The sequence below is a fragment of the Mustela nivalis genome, assembly GCF_964662115.1.
Source record: "Mustela nivalis genome assembly, chromosome: 8".
NCBI lineage: Eukaryota > Metazoa > Chordata > Mammalia > Carnivora > Mustelidae > Mustela > Mustela nivalis.
In genome coordinates this window covers 131,478,098-131,495,253 of record NC_139027.1, presented here as the reverse complement: position 1 = coordinate 131,495,253, position 17,156 = coordinate 131,478,098, and the positions used below count along the sequence as shown (strand labels likewise).

The 17,156-nt window shown below is 45.4% G+C and overlaps 1 protein-coding gene across 50 annotated transcripts in view; it reads left to right on the top strand.

Moving 5' to 3' along the window:
* Positions 1-17,156, top strand: part of ZMYND8 (zinc finger MYND-type containing 8) — a 139,626-nt gene that overhangs the window by 63,565 nt on the left and 58,905 nt on the right. For all 50 annotated transcript variants that reach the window (XR_014315369.1, XR_014315370.1, XR_014315371.1 and 47 more), the window contains 6 exons: positions 2,176-2,289; positions 4,734-4,826; positions 5,970-6,057; positions 8,642-8,697; positions 10,548-10,625; positions 11,672-11,787. Coding sequence is in view for 47 of the 50 variants with exons in the window: in XM_082744821.1 (XP_082600947.1) it covers positions 2,176-2,289; positions 4,734-4,826; positions 5,970-6,057; positions 8,642-8,697; positions 10,548-10,625; positions 11,672-11,787 (545 nt within the window). In the remaining 3 variants the exon portion in view is untranslated. The remainder of the gene's footprint in view (positions 1-2,175; positions 2,290-4,733; positions 4,827-5,969; positions 6,058-8,641; positions 8,698-10,547; positions 10,626-11,671; positions 11,788-17,156) is intronic.

Genomic DNA, 17,156 nt, shown 5'->3' with positions numbered 1-17,156 from the left:
TAGAACCACGCTGGCTTGATGAAGAACGTGTGTCTTTTGTAGGAAAGCCTGACCATTTTCCTTTATTAAAACAATTATTCCCGTTTCCACAATTCTGAGGCATCTTCCATTCTTGGTGACTTCCAGTGACGACGCTTTTGCACGATGCTGCAAATGATGTCATCTGCGCGGTCATTTAATGGGGAATGGCACTTGGATTCGAAGGTCTGTTAGAACTGGGTCTCACACAAGGAAGCTTTTTGTGTACGAAATGGAACGTTCTCCTTGATGTCTTTCGTGAGGAAAGGAAGCAGGCTCTAAGATGGTGTCTTCGGTGCTGCTTTTGTGTTGGGAAAGGAGAAAAATAAGAACTTCATGAAAAGAGAGGAGACATCACATCGATATGATGACATTTTAATGGTGTTCTGCCCCTAAAATTGAGGAAGATGGCCGCCAGTGCTCTGGGATACTCGAAGGAGAGATGGATAGGCGCCCCTTTGCTCAGCGATGCCCTCTGGTTGCAGAGTTTCGCCTGATTCCACTACTGTTGGTGTGGTCCATGGAGCCTTCCTCAGTTTCCTTTGGTCTTGACCCAACTTTCCCACTTGTTGAGTAATTTTGCAGAAACGACAGTGGCTTTTGCCGCTGCAAGTACAGCTCTTGAGGGTTGTGGTGGGAACAGTAGGGATTTATTCTCCTGTGAAGAAAGAACCGAGAGGCAGGGCCAAGCCAGAGTTTGTGCACAGCCCGACCCTTTCTGTTTCATTGTGGAGGCAATGTGTGTCCCCTCCCACACCCCTTGGCCATAAGGTGGCTGCTGGGGTTCTTATCACTTGTGCCTAGACAAAAATCCTTCTATGAGGAGGAGTGTTTCTCTTTACAACCCTTTATTATCAAGCAGAAGGACCTTGCCCTACAGCCTTCTGCTGATTCTGTCCTTGGCCTCATTGTTCAGCACCGGACCTGTCTTCATGCAAAAAAATCTTGAAAATGCCTCTCTGGCAATTTCAGTTTATTTCATGGGAACCGGGCACTGCTGGCCGGGAGGGAAAGGATCAGGGATGGAGCAGAGGATGGAGCAGAGGTGAAAGTGGTTGCCGTGGATAGCTACCTAGAAGCGAACAGCAGTTCAGACAAACAGGTGTTCCGTGTCTAAGGTTTAAGGCCTCAAATGTCTTCCAAGTGTGCATTGGCAGTGCAGGCACCTGGCTAGCTGTCTCAGGCTCGGGAAGCTAAGCAGTTAGGGACGTGTGTCGTGTACTGTTTGCAGCCTCTGAGCCACTCCTGTGTTGCCCTTTTCCTCGACAACCAACCAGACACATCCGAAAGTTCTTTTTGGAGGATCCAGAGCTATGAAGGATGGAAACTAAATCAAGATTAATTGGAGAAAACTTCTCTCAGCTCTCCCTACACAGATGGTTAAGGAGTGTTTCCTGACATCATCAGGCTTTGCTATTTTGGTGTTGCTACATAAGGAGTCTGAAGTTCTGGGATATGGTAGCAGATTGACATAGCAGAGTCTGGTTTCAGACATTTCTCTGGGCCTCTTCTTTGATGGGAATTTCCCTTTCAGAATGACATTTCCCATGGAGACAGACAGCGAGACGATGCATCTTGTGTCATTTGCCAGAATGTCCTGAGTGGGTTCACATCCGTGGTGACAGAATGAAGTCACATTTATATTTAGTTCTCTACCATCCCTTGGATTCTTTCTGCGGGGAAGACTGTCCTTTTCCATCAGTGATGTCACTGAGTTAATGCCCTGTCAGTTTCCTGAAAGGTAGCCCAGAATGCTGAGAGGATCAAGTTAAGCGAATGATTCATTGTGTGCAGAGATCACCCTAAAACCATTAGTGGTCTTTCCTTTCACATCCCATTCTTGGAACCCACAGCTGTAATCCTGACGATTTTTCAGGTTCCTGCTTACCGCCTCCTTTCTCAGGTTATGTCATCTTTGTGAGCGAAAAACATTTCCAGATAAGGTCATCATCTGTGGATTACTGGGTCTCTTCATTTTTATCCACTGACCCAATGTATGGTCAAGTTGGATTGGAGTCTTTCTCCAGCGAAACAACTAGTCTTGTTTGAATGGGAGAGACTTTATTATGAGCTGGTTTGAAAAGTAGGAGGAAAGGGAACTTTGTACAGGGATAATAACTTTCTTCTAACTGAAATTTGTGTGATTTTGACTTGTAGAAGATTACAGTAGCAGAATGCATCGAGACTCAGAGTAAAGCCATGACCATGCTCACCATCGAACAGTTATCCTACCTGCTCAAGTTTGCCATTCAGAAAATGAAACAGCCAGGGGTAAGAAGAAAGTTCCTCTTGGTATAAGTGTAAATGGAAAATAGTGACTTTTGTTCTTCTCTGTTAACGTTCTTGTTCTGAGTAGTCTTTGCTTTCCAGACACCTCTGCATACTCTTTGGGTCTTTTTATGTGCCCGGCTCAAATACCTAAAAATTAAATAGAAAGTACAATGACATTCAGTTAATTCTCTGTAGCGAGCACTGCATGTTCCCGGCGAGTTTACTTGGGGAATGACATGCAGTAGAAAGTTGGCGGGGATTTAAAATTCTGATTGGTTGTGAAGTGAAACCTCCTACCCAGACCCCGTTGGGTAAGGAGCTCCTGTGCTGCTTCCCTTGGGAAGTAGTACATTCCATTTCAGTGAGACAGCAGAGTACAGCCCGATTTGTTGGTAATCAAAGTGTGATGGAACCTCCCAAGTGCAGTTCAACCAGTGAGACTCCCATAAAGGGTGAGATTCGGTTCATTCCTTCGATTTTGAAGTAGGATTTGATGGACAGCCTTTGCCTCTTAAAGGAAATCCAGATGAGAAAGTAAGGCTGCCATATTTAGCTTGCACGCCCTGGTTCCTAGTGGTTACCCGCCCCAGAGTCCTGGGCACATCACAGTCATGGTGGTTTTAGTTTTTTTTGGTGACCTTTTCTAGGAGGATGACCGTAAAATGCCTCATTCTTAAAAAGAATATGGTGTGGCCATATAATCAACATGTTACGACATTCTTTGTGCAGACCAGTCTAGAGAAACTTTAAGGGTAGGGTTTTCCCTTTCCCCATTTGCACAGAGGGAGAATATGAGCTAGTGGTGACCCTTTGTTAAACTCTCCAGAGTCTGCTTTCTATGTCAAGGGAATATGCAGCCCTGTAGAACCTCCAGGGTATCGAGTAGACACTGGCTTAATTTCTTAAAAATTACAAAACCAAAAAACAAAAACCACAAGCTTTTGTTTAGAGATTATATTCTGAAATTTGATACCATGAAAATAATTCAGAGCATGCCAATTGGGTGTTGCTAAATCGGGAATCTATTTGTCTCTGTAACAAAATCTCCGTCAATGGAAGCAGAAGCATGGATAGCCTCAGTTTGGAAAGAAAAACAACTTTTTTTTTTTAAACTGCAGTCTTTTCTTTTTCATATTGAGTGACAAGGAGTTACTTCCTGCTTTTCCATAGGCTAAATTATTTCTGCTGAAACTGTTGCACAAAAAGAACAGATTCATGTAGGGTTGTCAACACTGCAGACTTAAAAACCAAAGAGAAAAATCGAAGAAGGGCTTAATTTCTCACATAAATTGTTTGATATAAAATCAATCGGGGCAGAAAGTTGCCGATGATATTGAAGCATCTTTGTAACTTGCAGTGGCCACACACTGTCCTTCTGAGTAGAAGAGGGCTCCACTGACAACAAGTGGTAGCCCTTTCAGATGCCTTGCTTGGCTGTCATTTGGTTTTTTCTTTCTTTCTTTCTTTTTTTTTTTTAAAGATTTTATTCATTTATTTGACAGACAGAAATCACAAGTAGGGAGAGAGGCAGGCAGAGAGAGGGGAAGGCAAGCAGTCTCCCCGTCAAGCAGAGAGCCGATGTGGGGCTTGATCCCAGGACTCTGATATCATGACCTGAGCCGAAGGCAGAGGCTTTAACCCACTGAGCCACCCAGGCGCCCTCATTTGGTGTTTAATTAAATATTTTAGATAATAATTGATTTATTGATTGATTTTGAGATTTATTCTTAAGTAATCTCTACACCCAATGTGAGATCGAGAGTCGCACGCTTTACCTAATGAGCCAGCCAGATGCCCCAACTACAAATCTTGCAGATTTTTAAATATTGATGAGTAAAAACCATCCATCAACAAACTGGGCCTTGCACTTTGAGCTGATTCATGCAGGCATGGTGCAAAGTGAAAAATTTTGACATGGTCTCTGTGTTGAATATTTGCTTCTCGAAGGAAGAGCAAAAATCTCACTTGTCTGAATTTTCCCCCCAAGTGTAAAATATCTGTTGGCACTAAGGGGGAACTTCATTAAGTGTGTTATCTCTGGGTATGGCCACGTTTTACTGTCCATTTGTTTTGGTTATGGGTGTTTGCAGGATAATAATAAGCCTTATTCAGAGTTCAGGTCTAAGTAGCTGATGGTCTGTTGTTCTTGTGGATCTTGATAGAGCAGAACTGGAACTATTACTGGGATGTATTTTGAAAATGATACAAATAACAAAGTAGGATCCCCCCCCCCACCATGATTATTGTTAACCAGGCAGAACTAGAAGGTGAACCAGCTTAGTACTCCCCAAGGTCCTTCTTTGTGGAAACCACTAGAATTCTATTGTCTGAAAAGTTGTCTCCATTTTGGAAGTACTTTGTTACTGTTAATGCTTTGTTTTCTACAGTAATGATGGGTTTGTGTCTCTGTGTGTGTGTGTGTGTGTCCATATTTTCTTTTATAGACAGATGCATTCCAGAAGCCTGTTCCCTTGGAACAGCATCCTGACTATGCGGAATACATCTTCCATCCTATGGACCTTTGTACATTGGAAAAGGTTGGCCTCCATCAGAGAACCTCACCATTGTAGCCACAGTTACCGAGATGACTAAAGACCCTCCCTCACTTCTTGGGCCCCATCTCAAGTTAGATGGTTTCTCTGCCTTTCCTCCGTACCCTTTTGATTTGGATGGAAGAACTCTTGATCCCTTAACTTCTGTAACATTCTTCCAAGGATTGTAATGGAGTGTTGAATTCCACTGATTAGCTCCAAATATTACTTCTGCTGCTGATTGTCTGAAAAATTGACCTGAAAAAGTCACACTTCTACGAATCAGTGATTTGATTGATTTGAGCTTTACCTCCTCTTTTCTTTCTCTCAGAGGTGCTAATGAGGGCAGCAGGAAGGAGAAAAGAGAAAATTAAGTGTTTGGGAAACCTTCAGATTGCTGATAAAGATGTGGCTTCCTAGAACTTACTCTACTGTTACGGATATGTCTTTAATGCCTGAAGGTGCTTTTAAAAGTTCAGGCTACAATTCCATCCTGAAAATTACACTTGGAACATGTTAGATTGTGCATATCACCCTGGTGCTAATTTTCAAATTTTTGGCATGAGACCCACGGGTAATGAAAAGCACGGATGAGGAGAACACCTTATATTGTCTTTTTTGCTGGCCCCCAAATGCTGAATGAAACCTGCTTTGAAAAATTGCACACACCCTCATGGTTTTCAAGAAAAGAAGGCATTCAAAAAAGAAAGGGTTGGAATCCTAGCTTCACAGATTAATAGCGTTGGAACTTTGCACAAGTTCCTTGGCATACCCACACCTCAATATCCTTGTCTGTAACGTGGTGATGATAGTAAGTGTGTCATTGCGTTCTTAGTCACAAGGCTTCTGTGAGGCTGTTACAATGAATAAAAACCATGTCAGTTATTAAAATATCCTGGTTTCTTGAAAGGGGTTGCTTGATAAATGACAGCTGCTGTAAGAGGAAACAATTCAGGTTAGCGATGAATTCAGTGACTTCATTTTTATGGAGTTCTAGATCTCAAATATAATAGCATCTTGGGAAATGGGTAAAAGCATTAATTAATTTGGCAAATGACTGCTATGAAAATGATGTGGGGACGCAGGTGTTAAGTGGCTGCGGCTTGTACAGACTGAAGGGTTGTTATGCTCCTTGGCTTCTCTCCCCAGAACGCTAAAAAGAAAATGTATGGATGCACAGAGGCTTTCCTGGCTGATGCGAAATGGATTTTGCACAACTGCATCATTTACAATGGAGGTGGGTGGCTTAGGTCACTGCTAAGAAAGACAGTGTTCATGCCGTGTTCTGTCTCCCGCCCTTCCTAAAAAAATCGTGTTCTTTTTTTCACATGCCAGGACCAAAAGCTGAGAATATGTGCGTATAGATCACTAATATGTGCGAATAGGGTATGGTGACTCTGTGCATTTTAAGGGATGAGCTGGTTTCCATAGTGTCTTGTGGCCATAGGATATTGCTGACTTTTTTAGAATCTTTGTTTTAATGGAGGAATAATTACCTAGAATAAAATGCATAGATTTTGAGAGAACATTCTCTGAATTTGATAGATGTGTAACCACCTCAAATATAACTACAGCCTCAGATAAAATCTAGAATATTTCCATCACTCTATTCTAGTCCCCCTTGTTCTTTACCAGTAAACTCACCCTCCTTGGTTTTTTATGTTCCTATAAGTAGTTTTACATCCTCTAAAATTTCATATAAATGGAGTCATAGTGCATTCTTTGGGCTAATTGCATGCCATGTAATTTTTTTGGGGGATTCATGCATGTTGTTGTGTGTATCTGTTTTTTTTTGTTTTTTGTTTTTTTTTTAATTACCGTGAGTAGTTTTTCACTGTATCCACATACAATTTATTTAGCTATTCCGTTTGTGGATTTTGAAGGAGCATTGGGGTTCTTTTCCACCTTTGGGCTATTGGGAATAAAGCCATTGTGAACATTCTTGTGCAAGTCTTTGTGTAGACATACATTTTCATTTCTCATGGGTAAATCCTTAGGAGTGGCAGTGCTGGCTCATTGAATAGGTTTCTATTTAAATTTACAAGATATTTTATCAAACTTGGCGCAGAGTGGTTGTACCATTTTGTACTCTTCTGGCCATGCATAGGAGAGTCTTAGTTCCTCTACATCCTTGTCAGCACTTGGTGTTGTCTGTTTATTTTAGCTATCCTTGGAAGCGTGAACTCTTAGGTCACATGGTGTTCATTTGCTGTTCCCTTAGGATTCATGGTATTGTGTATCTTTTCATGTGCTTATTAATCATTTGTATATCTCTTTTGGTAAAATAAGTATTCAAATCTTTTGTGTTTTTATTACTGCATTTTAGAAGTTTTTTGTACTCTTGATAAAGTTGCGTCAGTTGCGTTTTTGTGGGTTGAGCCTTCTGGACAGAATGGATGAGGATTCCCATTAAAATCTTTTCTCAAGGCACTTTTTTTATATTGCCCTACCTTCTCCCATAGTCCTCTCTGTGTATCTTCTGGTCAGGTAGCTCAATCAGTGTCCTTCTCCATTCAGTTCCTCTTATTCCCTGTTAGAACGCTCTCCCTTGATGACTTTTTCTTACCCTTCAATGTCAGCCTGTCAGTATTCTGAGGAGCCATCCCTTATGGACTGAGACCATACTTTGGTGCTCTTGTTAGGAGATCTCACAGTACTTGTACTTGCCTATGCTAGTATTTATCACACTTCCTGGATGGTAGTAATTTAATTTGAGTTCCTTACCAGGATGTTAAGTTTTTTGTTTTTTTGGTTGTAAGATCTTAAAGAGCACAGTTGTGTGTTCTTCCTGTATGGTCCTAGTGTTGATTGTTTTCTGATGTGTAAGGGAAGAGGTTGCGTGGGTGGCTGTCTGCTCAAAGCACAGGGTCTGCATTATTAGTTCAGTAGTTGGGCCCATGGTGTGGGGAGGGGAAAAAGAGGCACATGGTTTAGAATTCATGTAAGCAGTATTAAATATATAGAAAGGCTGGTAAGGTCACATAAACAAGTGAATGAGATTAGGTGGCAGAAAAATAGCAGCATGAGCCAGGAAGGCCATTGACTGAGGGGAGAACTAGAGACTGAAGAACTAGGGGCATGGACTGCTACCTGGTCTGAAGGGGTCACCCGTGGACACCCCAGTGGTTTTTGGATACAGAATTATAGATCTTCTGAGTTTTCAAATCAAGCCAGAAATATAGGGATGGGTGTGTGTATGTTTGTGTGTAAAATTTTTTTGCTAAGAAATTAACAATGTGTGGAAAGCATGGCATTTTGGCTGTCTTATCTTCCTTTTCTTGGCTATCCTGAGTTAGCTCTGGGGCCAGATTTTCAACTCATTAGCTAAGTAGTCTTGGGTAAGCAACGACTCTTGAGCTTTGGCTTAATCATTAATGAAATAGGAACATTCTTACCTGCTTCTTAGCATGGGTTCTTGAGGAGTTAATAAGAACGTGTATTTCGAAGCATGCGGCACAACAGAGCTGCTTAATTATTTTCCTTCTCCTGTTACCCTTCATGGGTTGGAGTCTGGAACAATGGGTAAATGAGGCTCCTTTCCACTAATTGGGGCCTTTCAAATGGGAAAGCATTTTCGAAATATTAACCTGTGAGCCCAGTTTCAGAGATGACTCAGAGGCACCTAAGATAGGTCAGTGTTTGGGAGAAGTCACATATTGAACCAATATCAGGAGCCAGAATCTTCTGGTTTTTAGCCTTCGAAGCCTAATCCTGAGGGAAAGCAAGTTGAAAGGTTGTTTGTTAGTGGAAGTGTAATCCCATGGTTGGGTGTTACTAATCTTGTTTCTATTTGAATTAATCATATTTTCTTATCCCCTTAGGAAATCACAAATTGACGCAGATAGCAAAAGTAGTCATCAAAATCTGTGAGCATGAGGTATGTGTTTCTCACTGTCCAATTTTTTAAAGCAGATTTTATTTATTTATTTATTTATTTGACAGACAGAGATCACAAGAGGCCAAGAGGCAGGCAGAGAGAGAGAGAGAGAGAGAAAAGCAGGCTCCCTGCTGAGCAGAGAGCCCAGTGCGAGGCTCCATCCCAGGGTCCTGGGACCGTGACCTGAGCCGAAGACAGAGACTTTAACCCACTGAGCCACCCAGGCGCCCCAAGCCTAGGCTTTTAATCAGTGGGTTGCCCTGAGGTCAAATTTACTGAACCCAGATGCTCTTTATCTGGTTTTTCTGAATCTGCCTATTGGCAATACATTGCCACTATGTTGGCTCCAAAGCCAGGGCTGTCCTCGACCTGATTCACCCAGTACCTTTGGAATAGCGCACAAGTAGAGTGAGTCGGGGAGGGACTAGGTGCCGTCATTCATTCATTCATGTATTCTTTTGTTCTTTTATGCACTCATTTACTCACTGACCTTTAAGTTAGTCAATTATAGTTACAACGTTACAGTTATAATTTACTGAGCACCTGCTGTATGTCTGGCACTTCTGTGGAGTAGGGATAAAGAGGAAAACAAGTCTGATGATGGGACAGTGCTAGCAACACGCAGAGCAGTGGTGAACCACCTCCGCTCGGGCCTTGCCACTTTGCTGCAGTGAGACCTGGGGCAGGTGTCCTGACTTTCTGGGGCTTCCTTTTCTCTAACCATCACGTTGGGGGTAACAGCAGTCTTGCCTTCAAAGGGGGGGTGTGTGAGGAGTTTGTGCATTGGCACCTGTGGAACCCTTTGGTGATCCCGACAGATCTCTGGTCAGTGTTAACTGATGTGCTGATGTCTGTGTCACTTGAAGTGCTTCACATTTACGTCCTGTAATTGTTAGAATCTGTTTGGTAGCGATTCCTCACATCCCCATTCTGTCCATGAGGAAATGGGAAGGAGATGGAGGCTCCGACAAAATGAACAACTGTTCTTAAAATGATAGAGCTGGGAAATGGTAGAGTTTAAATTGCGATCCCAGAAAGGGGCTCCTGGGGCTCTTGGTTCTAAGTCAGACTTAGATATTTTAGGGGATTGTACCTTTTTTTTTCTTTTTAAAGTTTTTATTATTTATTTGAAAGGGAGGGAGACAGCGAGAGAGGTAACATAGGTAGGGGGGGTGGGAGAAGGGAGAAGCAGGCTTCCTGCCCAGCAGGGAGCCTGATGTAGGGCTGGATCCCAGGACCCTAGGATCATGACCTGAGCCGAAGGCAAATGCTCAGTGACTGACCTTGCCCCCAGGTGCCCCTATGGGAATGTACTTTTTCAAGAGGGAGAAGGACGGTCCCCAAACTACAGAATTTTCATATTGTCATAAGTGGGGATAAAAAGGGCAGTATGGTATTCACCACCTGCCCTGGATGGTGCGGTTGGAGATGTGTGGGAATCAAGCACAGTCAGCAGAGGCCAGAGCCGTGGCTGGAGGTGGTTGGGGAGCTCAGAAGGGCCAAGGCTTGTTCACACTTGGCGAAGCTCATCAGGAGTTCAGATGTCCTTGTTAGTTTCTCAGCCTTGTACTACTGACATTTAGGCTGGGGACTGCAGTGGGCACAAAAGTAGAAGCTGATTCGGACATGGTCCAGAGAGAGAGGAGGTGGTGGTGTTGGCAGCGTGGGTTAGGTGAAGCATGGGGGTTGGTGGGACGTGGTTGCACTCCTGTCGAAGGTGTTCCCCACTGTGGGACCTGGTGTAGCTGACCTTAACCTTAACCGTAACTGCTGACCAGCATGTATTCCTTGACCTCCTCCAGACGTGAGGCCCCTGGGATGACACATGCTAACATATTTTTCCTTTACAGATGAATGAAATTGAAGTATGTCCGGAGTGTTACCTAGCTGCTTGCCAAAAACGAGACAACTGGTTTTGTGAGCCTTGTGTAAGTTGCACTTCTTTTCCTTCATTTTCTGAGCCCCAGGCCTTACATGGCTACCCAAGGCCACTTTGTCTAGGCAGCTTATTTGGTGAAACTTGGGGTGAAGTTTTTTTTAAATGATTTTTTTTTTTTTTTAAGTGATAAAATTACAGCAGAGTGAAAATAATCTAGGTAGAATAAACCTCTGGGCTGAAAATTCATGTGCCGAAGGGAGTGTTCGGATTCCTTGGGTTTATTAACCCCGGGCCAACTGTGGGCTAGAGAGCAAGGAGAAGCTCATCAGGGAGGGGCACCCCCATGGTAATGCAGGTAGGGAGGAGAGTTTGGTGAGTGTGTTCTTTCTGGTCTGTGTTGGGAGGTTTGGAAATCCCTCTCTGCATTGACTCCATGGTCTCTCCAGCTTGGTGGTTTGGGTTGGGAGCGGGGAGAGAAACATCACCCAGTTTTCCTCATGGATCTGTATTTCCCAGACTGGTGTTCTGCAGAGAGAAGTATGTTCTTGGGGTGGGCTGGTGGGAGGTTGGGAGGAGGTGTAGGGGTGGAGGTTACTGGGGGGCAAGATTAGGCAAGTAAAGTGGAAAAGTAGAACATGGTTTATGGCTCTTCCTGCCTTTGGAAATAAACAGCTGCATAGTTAATGCTCTGGGCAGCCTCGATGAAGCACAAGGGTAGCTAATGCTGCCCCTTGTTACCTGCCACATAGAATGCACATTTAATCCCCTAACCTAACAGAAGGTGCTGGCATTGCAGTCCCCTGTTGCAGGAGAAGGTGGTCACTCTTGCTCACGGCCACCGGGGTAATAGCGTTAGAGTCAGGGTCCAAGCCTCGTCTCCTCTGTGCTTTGTCCTTCTGTTTGTCATTTGCCCCCAGAACCAGCTTTGCCTGGGGCTTCCTGGCCTCACGCCTTCTAGGGAACCCCAGCCTGGGAGACCCTGCCTGGCACTTTTGTCGTTCAGTTGGTGGCCTTGCTGTATCCTCTTGCACCAAGCTTTATATGTGTGTCCTGCAGTCAAATACATATAAACTCTGGATTTTTTTCTTTTTCTAGAGCAATCCACATCCTTTGGTCTGGGCAAAACTGAAGGGGTTTCCATTCTGGCCTGCAAAAGCTCTGAGGGATAAAGATGGGCAGGTTGATGCTCGATTCTTTGGACAACATGACAGGTGGGAGTTCAAACCGTCCGCAAAAGTGTTCCCTTGAACTGAACCTTTGATACTGTCATGGATGCGAGGGGTCCAGGTCTTACTGTGTTGTTTATTGTCATGATGCCAGCCAGTGATCTTGTGGGTAAAAGTACAGTCCTGTGCTGTGTTAAGCCTGATACTGTGTGGGCTTCCGTGTTTTCAGGTATGTTTAAGAGAATCTTGCTTTCTTAGTTGTGTTGATGAAAACAGCACCATGGCTATTTTAAGGGCTGGGCTGTTCATTTTTGGATTTTTCGGAGTCAATTAAACCGCCATGCAAATTGCTTTTTAAAATAATGCTTTCGGGAGATCAGAAGTATTTCCCCAGATTGCCAGTAAATGAATCTCTTTATCATTGCTGGGTGGTTCCCTTCTGTTGCCTTTTCTCTGAAGCCAAGATAGGAAATTACAAGAGGTGGCTGTTTTCGCAAGGTGGGAGCCCTCCCCGCCGGCCTGTCTACCCTCCCCTTTCCCTTGCTCACAGGGAAGTGAATTGTACCTAGCTCCTAGCAGATCCCGCTCCTGCGTGCTTGAGAACAACAGGTAGACCCAGATGAGCCGTGGTTAATACCTCTGTTCTTTTTTGTCAAGCTGTGTTGTGATTAAACGAGGCAAAAACCTTTTGAAGCCCCACCAAGCAGTTTGAAAAAGTGTTTTGAGTGTGTTGGGGAGAATACTTAAAATACATACTCTAAAAATGATATATGCCCACAGAATATACAGAAAATACAGTGTTTAATTTCAAACACTGGAATCTGAGCTGTTACTCTGTTTAGTTCTGCCTGTTGTCTTGCAAATACAAAACGAAAGAGTGAGTTTTGCTAGAAACCCATTGTCTGGAGGCAGTGGGAATTTGCCGAGATGGTCCTGGGTTCAATAAGAAGTATTTTGCTTTGTCTGATTTTTGACCACATTACTGGACGTCTTTTGGTGTCTGCTGTGGGCCAGGCCATGGGCTGATTGCTGGGGATGTGGGAGTGAGCAGGCAGTCACTGTCCCCGACTGTCAGAAGGCTGGCATCCTACTAGGGAAGATAGATAATACACAAGTAAACACACAGGCAAGATGATCTCAGATTAGGAGGTAATGGCCCGGGCTTAGTGAAGGTCTGGGTGGAGGGACAGGCAGAGCCAACCTGCTGTGCTTGGGAAAATCAGGAGCATGGGACAGGGGGAGGGAGGAGAGGCTGGTCAGAGATGGATGGGGGAGGGCGCAGGGCCTGATCATACAAGCTGTGGTTAGAGTCTGCCTTTTCTTTGAAGAGCAAGAGAAATCCCGTAGCAGGTCGCGTGTCTTCCTGTGCTTCATTATAGCGTGGCAAGTGTTAACCATCTTGATGATTCGGGATTATTCTCGTTCGCTAATATGACCCAGTGTGGATATATTTAGGATATAGGTGGGTGGGGGAAATCATCACTTGCCCCCATGCACCAAATATTCTTAGACTCTTGGCGTCTTTGATTCTGCTGTCAGCTTAGCCCATTCTGCATAGACCTCTTCGTCCTGCCTGTCAGACAGCTATTGAAGGTGGCGTAGGGGACAGAAACTCTGCTAGTCCTCTCGTCCAGAGGCCATTTCCCTTGAACTTGCTGGTGTAGGTTGGTTCTGGGTAGGAGCTGTCATGGAAGCTGACCCCCCCCCCCCCCCCGTTATGTTTGTGAAAAAAGACAGCAACCCAAGTCTGATGTCCCTGAGGTTTGCCTAACCCTCTTGGTGTCTTATGCTCTCTTGGAATGTGCAGAGCTCCGAACTCTGTTGGCTCCTTTTGGGGGAGGGGAGCCCCTTGAAGAGGTTAAGGACACTTCACGGCAGTGGGAAATAGGTGTTGGAGTAACAGAACCTTGGAGTTCTAGGAGTGTGGCTCCCGAAGCCCCTCCTCCCAGCAGATGTGCTTAAAGCAGAGCTGGTCAGACCCAGCAGCGCAGCGTGGAGGCTAAGGAGATGTGGGAGTGAGCACGTCCCTCTGTCAGGGAGCACGTCTGGGTTGTGGAGCAGACCGTAAGCCTGGACACGTGTACGCCACATTGGCGAGGCAGGCGGAACGAGAGACGGCGCAGCCTGCCGTGCGTTCATCGTCTAGTTACTAAATACTAGAGCGAGCCCGGGGAGGTGCTCACGCAGATCAAGGCATGTTCTGGAGAATCTCATCGTGTGCTTTTTGTCCTTCAATAATTTTTGCTCTTTGGGGGTTTGATTTTGTAGACACACACACACACGATCCCATATAGAAATCCAGGAAATGTTTTCTCAAACGCCTGCCGAGCCGCAGAAGAGGGAGCTGGCAGGAAGCGAGTGCCTTCTCGCTTCTCGCAGGGCATTGTTCTAAGTGCTTTTTTGCAGAAGCTGCTTTATTCTCATTTTACTGAGAAGAAAACCGGAGGCCCCGAGTAGGGAGTAGCTCAGCTGTGCGACTCTGGGGCCTCTCATGACATTGCCCCCAGAGACTTTATTTTTGTTAAGCAAATCTAAGTTCCCTTTAACTCTGTCCTGGGCCTGCTCTAAGGAAAGGGAATGCTTTCCTGAAATCACTTGGCGGAGACCCCTGTGGAAGGCAGTGGAGACCCCGGCCCCAGGCGGAGGTGTGGGGGGAGCACAGTTGCAGTGGCCGGCTGCCTGGTGGGCTCCTGGGGCTCTGGGGATTGGCTGAGGTGCATTTCATTTGCTCCCCGCGACCCCCGCTCCACGTAGGGGATCATCCTCCCTCCTACCGACGCCGGAGCGGAGGCCGGCTCAGGGAAGGGGCGTCCGTTTGTCCAGGGGGCAGCTGGGGGATCCGGGCTGCTGCTCAGAGCCGTCCTGTCTAGTCCACACTCCTGCTCACCCAGTTGGAACAGCCACACGGTCTCCCCCAGAGGGCATCGGGCTCCCGCTCTGTCTGCCTCGCTCTTTCTGGCTGCAGATGTGCGTCCTCAGGTCTCTGCACAATGCTGGCAGCGAGCTGGGGTGGAGGAGAAGCTGGTAATTTCCAGCACGCTGAGAGAGCAGTTAGATATTTTTGGGGTGTTGGGTTTTAGTTTGTGTCACGATCGAGTTATCATCGGGAGTGGCAAACCTCCCCAGCCTGTGCTCTGAATTCCGCTGCAACCACATACTTGATTTTTCCTGGGCTGCTTTCTCTTCAAAATAAGGATGCGATGGCAGCTGCTAAGACTTGGGTAGAATATAATAGAAGCGGTCCGTATTTTTTGCTTCTCTTTAAAATGCTGGGAGGTGGGGCGCCTGGGTGGCTCAGTGGGTTAAACCCTCTGCCTTTGGCTTAGGTCATGATCTCAGGGTCCTGAGATCGAGCCCTGAATTGGGCTTTCTGCTCAGTGGGGAGCCTGCTTCCTTCTCTCTCTCTGCCTGCCTCTTTGCCTACTCGTCTGTCAAATAAATAAATAAAATCTTAACAAAAAAGCTGGGAGGCTCCGCAGCGAGGGGTCGAGATCCCTGCGCAGCCCCCCGTGAGGTGCTCGCATAGACCCTGTGTTACACTGGTCCGTCCCGCCACCATCCATTTTGCTCCCCATTACTTTGTGTCTGGCTTGAGTTTATGGTCTGCGAAATCCAAAAGGCCTCCGCAGAACAAGCTCATTTGCACCAGATTTCCAGCTACATATGGGTTTGGGTTCAAGGCTGGAGAATCCAACGTCACACGGTCTGTCCTGTTCACGTTCGGGCTCCGCGTCCGCCCAGAGCAGTGGTAGGTTACACTGCCGTCTCCTGCCTATGGCGGCTCGGCCTACTAAGTCCAGAAAAGCAGCTCATCTCGTGAAGGTGCTGCAGAGTGTCCTGGGCGGTGGGCAGGGGCTGAAGGCAGGAAGACAAAACCAGCTGGGAATGGGAGGTGGAGGGTTTTTTTGTTTGTTTGTTTGTTATTTTCCACATGGGATACCTGCCGTTTGAAGCCAGCGACGTCCTCTCAGGTTTACGGTTTTCTAGCATTTCCTTCTGGTGCCACATAGAACCCCAGAATCCCCTTACCAGAGATAGGAAAGCTCTTCATGTTTGAGCGTAGAGCAGTGCACTTTGGGACTGATTCCATGTTAGGAGGTGCAGTCCTGGAAGCAAGGCCTGTTTCCTTTCTTTTTTTTTAAGAGATATACTTATTTATGAGAGAGAGAGGGAGAGAGATCATGCGGTGTAGGGAGTGGGAGAGAGGATCCAAGCAGATTCTGTGCTGAGTGTAGAGTCTAACATGGGGCTCATTCTCACGACTCTGAGATCATGACCTGAGCCAAAACCAAGAGTGAGGTGCTCAGTGGACTGTGCCACTTAGGTGCCCCAAAACATTTCTTCTAATTCTTCCTCTTCCTTTTTTTTTTTTTTTTTTTTTTTTTTAAAGAGAGAGTATTCATGGCAGGGTAGGGAATGGCAGAGGGAGAGGAAGAGAATCTTAACGCAGTCTCCACACCCAGTACAGGGCCTAATGCAGGGCGTGATCTCACAACCCTGAGATCATGACCTGAGCCAAAACAAGAGGCAGGCATGTAGCCAACTGAGCCCCCCAGGTGCCCGCAGTGACTTTTTCTTACTTTCTACTCCCCCAAAGCAAAGGGATTTATTAATTTTTTAATGGATGAAAATAACTACAGCTGGGAATCTTTCAATGTTTTCACCAAGTTTGGTGTTGGTATTCTGTTCTTATGACAGAACATTCCTGGGTTAATGGTTAATCATGTATTCACCATTGAAACCAAGTCATTTTCCAAACATTTTATTTATTTATTTGATAGAGAGAGATCACAAGCAGGCAGAGAGGCAGGCAGAGAGAGAGGAGGAAGCAGGCTACCCACTGAGCAGAGAGCCCGATGCAGGGCTCGATCCCAGGACCCTGGGGTCATGACCTGAGCTGAAGGTAGAGGCTGTAACCCACTAAGCCATCCAGGTGCCCCAAACCAAGTCATTTTTAAAGAACATACATATTTAAGAATCTTGGCAAAAACAAAAACAAAATACTCAAAAAGAAAAAGAAAGAAAGATAAAGAATCTTGGCCAACATACCAGGCTAATTTGGTTTGCATTAAGGAGAAAATAGTTCTGGAAACAACCTAAATGTCCATCGACAGATGAACAGATAAAGTAGTCCTGGTATGTACGTATCGGGCTCCTATTCAGCCTTAAAAAAAGATGGGACAGCATAGCTGAATGGAGGATATTGTGCTAAGTGCGATAAGCCAGTCACAGGAAGACCGATACTGCGTGAATTCCACTTACAGGAGGTTATCTCCTAAAATAGTCAAATTCACAGAATCAAAGGATGGAATGGTAGTTTACCAGGGGTGGGGGTCGGGAAAAGGGGGTTTAGTAATCCTCAGGCATAAAATTTCAGTTACGACTAATAGGCTGTAGAGATCGACAGTGTAACC